Genomic DNA, 8444 nt, shown 5'->3' with positions numbered 1-8444 from the left:
GTGAAACTAAGAACACAAAAGGTGTTTACGAAAGTACTAGAAAATAAAGAAATGATTTTGAATGTGATGACGTAATTTGACCGTTGCAATTTGAAATTTTAAATTAACGGAAACTAATTTGAATAAACTTAAATCTAGAAATATCAAATTCGTAGCACTGCCTCCCGCTTAAGCCTGTTCATACTGAACAGGCACAGAACCCGTTCCGTATGGAGCCAAACATTCCAGGTGAACGACTTTCATCTTTGACCTTGGGCTGTCGTCCTTTTGAATGCGGTATAAAACATTGTACATGCCCGCAATGGGTTAAGTATCGCACCGACATTATAGTTAGCATTCCTGAACTTATCGATTATAATAAGTTATCAATCAACTTCACAAATGATTTGTACTGCTATAGCTATAGAAGTTTGTCTCGTTCATTTCGTTTAGAGTTACGGTCCAATAAACTTGAATTTTCCTGCCTAATACAAATCGTCGCTTGATTGTTTCATTTTGGTATAAGTCAATCCAGACAAATTCATTTCGCTCAGGTAAAGATAATTCAAGTCCATATAACCACATCTATCAATTCTTTCTTAAATTGGGATCTGCACTACCAGTGAAAAATTGGAGAAAAAGAAATAAATATATACAGTCCTCCAAACCGGATCTTAATAAAAAGAAAAGAATTAGAGAGATATAAAAATTACCAACTTGTATTATCAAGATTATCGCATTGCATTTCTCGACTACAATATTTCATTACCCCTGTTTTATATTACTCTGTTCGCACATGTGGATAGTCGTGATAAAGTTCCACTACTTTAATGAGCAATTCTCTCAAATAAAAGAAACACGGTTAATAGCAAGAAACTCGAAAAGTCATATTTCTATAATGAAACAACAATTCGATCAAACATTCTCCAGTTAATGGCAAAGCTTAGAAACCCATAATTTATATACACGACATTATGTATCACATTACATCAGATCTTCGATTCCACATTGTCTCCCAATACATTATTCTCTAATTAAATGAGTATACATAAGCTAGACCAATAAAATCAAGTGACATCGATAAAACAACGATAAGCTTCAATAGTTCTCGACCAGTAAGCTGACTCAATTTTATTCCAATCTGCATAAGAATTCGTGATCAAAGAAGAAAACGTGTAACATCCTCGCCTTTGCCGTTTAATTTTCGGTTTTGTACTAGAACATTTTGCAATTTCATACGACCGGTTATGCAATTCAAGAGGAAAAGCCATAATAATTTTAATGTGGTCCGGCACTAATTGCTGTGAAAAAGAAAATATACATATAGATCAAACCACTATTAAAGTCTTAGCATAAGTAAAAGAGTCAAATCTGCGAAGACCACTTAATGCCTCACAACCTAAAACGTGTTTCATCATATTTTAACATAATCGATAAATATTGTCCTGCAATAAAGGTTTCTAAAACGTGAAAAATCTACACTATGATCCACAACAGTGACTCGGAAATAAATCACAACTAAATTTCGTTTAATCAAAAAAAAAACAAAAAAAAAAAGAAAGCTGGTGCATAAAAAATTTAAAGAAGAACCGATTAACACCAATTTCCAAGCAATAGTAGTGTCCAGAATAGTATATCCGAATAGTTTTAGAAATATCATTAAATCTATAACACACAATGCGTGTTTTCAATTATTTCTGACATTTTTAATCATCAATTTCTCCAGTAAGTTACAAGCAAACGGTCTCTATTTGTTTAGTAGAGACTATCCAAGAAAAAAGAGAAACCAAAGTAGAGAGAAGTGGAGAGAATATAAGATCGATTGCTCTTTGTTATTAGGTTGTTCCGAACAATCTAGTTCACAATACAAAAAGAAAATTAAATAAATAAAAAAAAAAAAACGAAAAAGAGAAAAAAGGAAGGTTAGTGTCTCGATTAATTTTCCCACTCAATTAATTACCATTTTACCAATTTTATTGGATTTACATAACCTTATTTCGCAACCAGTGCATAATATTTTGGATTCCCTCAAGTCTTCTGAAACACTTTGTGGTAAAAGTTTCTTTCGTCGAAAGTGGTTTAATAAAGTTTTTTGGTGCACTTAATCATCATTGATTTCCTACGAATATCCGAGTATTGTCCAAAGTAAGTACACCACAATCTTTATATTTTTCAACATCAAATCCAATACTGGACAATTCTTTTCTGAAGTCAATTAGGATAGTGGGGTGCACCCTTCTTCCAATTGGTATTTACTGTTATCGTTTTATCAGAAGTTTTAACTTTATGTACCGTCAATATGACTGCTTTACTTAATTTCACGCGTATCTCCGATAGCTTAATAATTTTTAATGCTGGTATAACCGATGATATTCTCGCCAACTCCTCGGTCTATTCTCTGGAAGTCCATAGAGAGGAAATCCGAGAGATCTGCCAGCGGGTAAAGCCATTATACGATGAAAGCCTGAATGAGCTTTCCTCCCATACTGGTGAGGAAACTAAACAAGATATTGAGACAATACAGGCACGATATCAAACAGTATATATTTAGTACGTATGTGGATTGTGTGGCCAGGTTAAGCAAGTCAATTGAAAACAAAAGCTTTTCTTTTTCTCGTTCTCGGACCTCACACGATCACCCATATACTTCTCAGGTGAATTTACCCCCCTGCGATACCGAGGTCTTTCACGGGGACTATTCATCTTGACCCACATTCCGTGACCTCTTCACGGCCATCTACATAAATAACTCCAGGTTATCATTCGTGGAAAAGCTGTTTCATTTAAATAATAAGACCAGAGGCGAAGCACGGGAGATAGTTCGAAAGGCTCCATTGACAAATGATGGATTCGATGTGGCCTGGAATGGGCTCAAAACCCGTTTTGAGAATAAACGCCTACTGATAAATTCACAGCTTAAAATTCTATTAAACTTGGAAAAAATTTCTACGGAGACGAGTGACTCCATCAAACTTCTCCAAAGCACTGTAAATGGCGTTATTTCATCTCTCAAACTGTATCAAGTTGATGTACGGACATGGGACCCTATTTTTGTGTATATTTGCTGTACCAAACTTCCAGAAGTTACGCTTACTCTATGGGAACAATCCGTTAAATCAAAAACTTAATGTCCACCATGGGGAGAGCTTGATTGTTTTCTCACCACAAGATTCCAAACTCTGGAAACCGTATGCGATCTTTCTACTGCATCTGCTTCCGTCAAAGTTTTAACTGGGAACAAGGTTCCTGCCAAATCGCCCATCCAGAAAAGGGTAAATACATATCAGAATACCACGGCAATACCCTCTTGTAAACTTTGTCCGACAGAAAAACACACTATTCGGTTGTGCCCAAAGTTTGTATCCATGAGTTACAATGACCGTCTTTCATGCATTAAAAGGCTCAAACTTTGTCTGAATTGTTTTTCAAAGAGCCATATATCTAAAGACTGCAAGAGCACTTACAATTGTGCCCATTGTGGCCAGAGACATAATACCTATCTTCATAGGAATAATTCAAGTACACATGAGCAGACCGCACCCATTTCTAGGACCGTTTCCGAAATATCCGAAGGTGACCCGAATTATGCCCCCGAATCTGGGAACTCTCTTAGTAATACGGAATCTACTACCAATGCAGTTCAATCCTGTGCTGCTACAGGCACTAAAATGGTTCTTCTGGGCACAGCCATTGTCGACGTTATTCACCATGGCGATGTATTTAAAGCTAGGGCGCTGTTCGATAATGGTTCAGAAGCGCCATTCATTTCCCAAAGCTTTTTTAATTTATTAAAATTGGAAAGTAATGCTATTACAACTGAGATATCCGGACTGAATGGCCGACTGTTTGCCTTCACAATGATATTGCTTTAGACAAACAGATATCCAAATTTTGGGAGATGGAAGATCTCCCAAGGAAGAAGCAATTATCTCCGGATGAACAATTTTGTGAAGAGAACTTCCAAAAGACAACTAAGCGGGACTTATTCGGAAGATACGTGGTAACGCTTCCTTTCAAAGAAAACTTTCGAAAGGCCATAAAACTGGGCCAATCGAGAGGTATTGCAGTAGCTCAATTCCTTAGAAATGAGAACCGCATTTTAAAAAATGTCGATCTTAATGAACAATACTCCAAGGTTCTTAAAGAGTACATTGTCCTGGGTCATATGAAAGGTATCTCTTCCATACAATATCCTAACTGCGAAAATTCGTATTATATGCCACACCACGCCGTTGTCCGTCCGGAAAGTAGCACTACTAAGGTTCGAGTAGTGTTTAATGCCTCGTCGTCCACATCCAATGGAATTAGCTTGAACGACACACTTCACTGTGGTCCATCCCTCCAGAAAGACTTAAATAATTTGCTCCTCAATTGGCGATTTCACAAAATTGTGTTCAATGGCGACATCGAAAAGATGTACCGCCAAATTCTGGTTGATTCCGAGCATACCCCATTCCAGCGAATTATTTATCGCAATTCTCCGCTTGAGGAACTTTCGGAATATGAGTTACAGACCGTAACATTTGGTGTCAACTGTGCACCTTACTTAGCGATGCGGGTTATTCAGCAGCTAGCCGTGGACGTTATGGACACTCATCCATTGGCTAGTGACGTTCTACAGTCGTGCATGTATGTGGATGACGTTTTGGCTGGTAGCCATGACGTACATTCTTCCATTCGTATGAAGAGCCAACTAGTTTCGGCATTAAAGTCCGCTGGATTTTCGCTACGGAAATGGACTTCTAACTCAAAGGAATTTCTTGCATCCATTCCCAAAGAATATTTATTAAATGAAGAATGTTTTTGCCAGTAGCATGGCAAACACATTGGGGGTTAGATGGAACGCCCGTTCGGACTGTTTCTACTTTTCTGTTCTCTCCGAAAGTTCGAAACTTTTCGATCCGGCGGGCTGGCTTTGTCCATATATTGTTCTTGCCAAGCTACTGATGAGGGATATATGGGTGTCAAAAATTGGATGGGACGAACAGATGTGTCCTGAAGATCTCAGATCATGGAATCTGTTCGTAGAAAATTATTCCCAAATCGGAGAGATGAGGATTGCTAGGTGGTTAAATTTTACGCCAGGTTGTGACGTACAACTACATGGATTCTGCGACGCGGCCATTTATATTCGTATTTCGACACCAATAGGATCCGTTACCACTCATCTTCTAACCGCAAAGTCCAAAGTTTCTCCATTGAAGACGATATCAATTCCTCGTCTCGAATTATGTGGCGCATTGCTTCTTTCCGAAACCATGGATTCTATACAGAATGCATTGCCTATTCAGTCCTACGAGATTTACTGTTGGACCGATTCCACAATTGTGCTAGCTTGGCTAAGCCAGCCATCTTACCACTGGAAGACATTTGTGGCAAATGTCTTCCAGTGGTAAGATGGCTGGCTTATCGGGTTTCAAAAATTTCCGAGATTGTAGGTAAAGAGCATTGGTACCATGTAGAGTCCAAAGACAACCCTGCAGACATTGGTTCCCGTGGAGCCTACCCTAAAGAATTTTCCAGTAATAACCTTTGGTTGTATGGTCCACCTTGGCTAAAATTAGCTCCAAGTTTCTGGCCACTTTCGAATCCCAATTTAGTAGATGAAAGCCTCCTTGAGCCTAAAACAATTCAAGTGCATTGCTCAAATTCTCATAATTTTGAAGACCCTTTGAATAGGTTCTCCTCTTTAGGAAGAGCCCTACGGGTTCTGTCCTATGTATTCCGTTTTACATTCATATGTAAAAAGATGACACGATTCGATTCCATAACAATATCAAGCTCCGAAATTTCAAATGTGAGGAATCGTCTTATACTACTTGCCCAGAAACAACATTTCCCATTGGAGTACAAGCAGCTATCGAACAAAAAAGAACTTCCAAAATCTAGCTAACTTTCAAATCTAAATCCTTTTTTGGATAAAGATAAATTACTGAGAATTCACAGCCGTATTGACACTTCCAATAATTTAACGTATGACGAGCGCTTCCCCCTTATATTGCCATACAAATGTACGCTTTCCAGGTTGCTAGTAGAATTCATTCATGACATTACGTTACATGGTGGGAACAGCTTAATGCTAAGAATGCTACGGTTGCAATTTTGGATTCCGAGGGCCAAAAACTTGATTAAATCCGCTATCCACAATTGTAGAGTATGTGTCATTTCAAGTCACAAATTACAAATCCAACTAATGGGTTCTCTTCCTCCAGAGAGAACAACACTTTCCAGGCCGTTCACGCATACAGGCCTTGACTTCGCAGGGCCGTTCGAGATTAAGAATTACGCTGCACGATCTTGTACTATAACCAAAGGTTATGTGTGCGTCTTCATATGTTTCGCAACCCGTGCAATTCATCTTGAGTTTACAAGTTCGCTTTCCGCTCCTGCATTTCTTGCGTGTTTCCACAGATTCATATCTCGAAGAGGATGTCCAAATACTCTTTACTCCGACAACGGAAAAACTTTCGTTGGTGCGTCAAAAACATTAACGAAAGATTTCATTCATACTTCTCGTGAAGGCCTATTATCAAGTTTCTCTCATCAGAATATTAAGTGGAACTTCATCCCGCCAGGCGCTCCACATATGGGAGGTTTATGGGAAGCTGGCGTCAAGAGTTTTAAAACTCATTTCCGAAAAATGGCGGGCTCTCATAAATTTACCTTTGAAGAATTTTCCACCATACTTTCACGTATCGAAGCATGCTTAAACTCAAGGCCAATATCCCCAATGTCCGAAAATCCTGAAGAGTTACTCGCACTAACTCCAGGCCATTTTCTAATTGGGGGTCCTATTCTTTGTCCGGCTGAGCCTATAGAATCCGAAACTAGGCTATCCATATTAAATCGATGGCGTCGAGTAAAGGCTCTTTCCCAGCAATTCTCGGCCCGATGGAAACACGAATATTTAAAGGAGCTCCACAAGCGCAATAAGTGGAAGAGTCCTCAGCCTAATGTCAAAATAGGATCCATGGTTGTGGTCAGAGATGAAAATCTACCTCCAAATGAATGGAGGTTAGGGCGTATTTCCAAACTTTATTACGGGAAGGATAACTTGGTTCGAGTGGTAGATATCCTCACCCAGAAGGGTACTATAACGAGGCCAACAGTAAAAATTGTTTTACTTCCTCCATGTTAAATAGTGTCAATCGATCTAACCTCATTTCCATATATTCCTTAGCATGTCGTCCATTCTAAAACGCATTTCCAAAGGCTACAACTCCAAAAATTCCTGGTATTTCCTGCAACGTTTGCATGAAATATCATGGTCTACGCCAATGCACGAAGTTCTTGAGAAAAAATCCTGAAGAGAGACTCAGACTAGTCATACTCCACGGTTACTGTCCAAACTGCTTAGCCCACCAACATTCCGCTGGTTCATGTTTTTCGAAAAAGGGTTGCTTTTCGTGTGGCGGTAACCATCACTCTCTTCTACACATATCTAAAGCCCCTGAAAAAAGGACTACTGGGCCACAGCTAACACACGAAAAGAAACCCCTTTTAAATTTGGCTCAACGACGAACAACACCAGCAACTACTAGTTTTACGATCACATCCATAACGTTACCAAACACAACAAATCTGTTTCCTACCGCAGTCGTTTTGGTTAAGATTGGACAAAAGCGTCATCATGTACGGGTAATGCTGGATGTATGCGCCTCTAGCAGTAAAATATCTAAGCATCTTGTCGCCGAACTGGGACTAGCAACAACTCTCTTAGGTAAAGAGACTATATGTAATGTCACCTTGTGCTCTCGACAACCACCACATATATCTTTAGAGACCACAATGCAAGTAAATAATCGCATATCAATCAATACACCCCAAAGGACCATCGATGCAACTATCCTTCAAAAGCTGCCAAATATAATTCTAGCTGACCCGCAGTTCTACAAATCAGGCCCCTTTGCCATCGTTTTGGGGTCAGATGTATATGCTCGAATAATCCAACCAGGATTACTGCCTAGCGCAAACGGCCTCCCAGTAGCCACAAATACAATTTTTGGATGGGTGTTATCCGGATCTTGCACTATTTATATAAGTAAATACTTAATTCTTTTCTTTACATTTCTTTACATATCACTTACACCATCCACTACTGCACACTTTCCAGTGTCAGCCATGACACTATCGTTAAAATACGGTACCTCGAAACCGCCATCACCACCACCATCATCTACTACTCCCAATTTCCTCGTCTGTTTTACATTCTTTTTATCATTTTTGTTCTTTTTATTGCTGTCAATTTGGCACACGATCAGCGATGTCGACGCCATAGCATCCGCCATGTCTTTTTTTGGCCTTGACAGGCCCAAGAGAATTACCACTTAACAGAAATGCAAGTGGAATTTTCCAAAATTAAAACACGAAAAAGATACCACAGCTATTAGCTGCCAGGCAAAATGGTATAATCACTGTTTGCACGCTGCACAAAAAAGCTATTTTAATGATAACTCAGATTGTTG

The 8444-nt window shown here is 39.0% G+C and overlaps 1 protein-coding gene across 1 annotated transcript; it reads left to right on the top strand.

Moving 5' to 3' along the window:
- The first annotated feature begins 3877 nt into the window (after window positions 1–3877).
- On the top strand, window positions 3878–4792 carry LOC142229175 (uncharacterized). The gene has a single exon (XM_075299713.1). It carries the CDS (start codon window positions 3878–3880, stop codon window positions 4790–4792), a length of 915 nt encoding a protein of 304 aa, XP_075155828.1.
- Window positions 4793–8444: the final 3652 nt, after the last annotated feature.

Source organism: Haematobia irritans, chromosome 1 (assembly GCF_050003625.1).
Source record: "Haematobia irritans isolate KBUSLIRL chromosome 1, ASM5000362v1, whole genome shotgun sequence".
Lineage (NCBI taxonomy): Eukaryota > Metazoa > Arthropoda > Insecta > Diptera > Muscidae > Haematobia > Haematobia irritans.
Note: the sequence above shows the minus strand (reverse complement) of the source record. Positions and strands in the feature narration are given on the sequence as shown.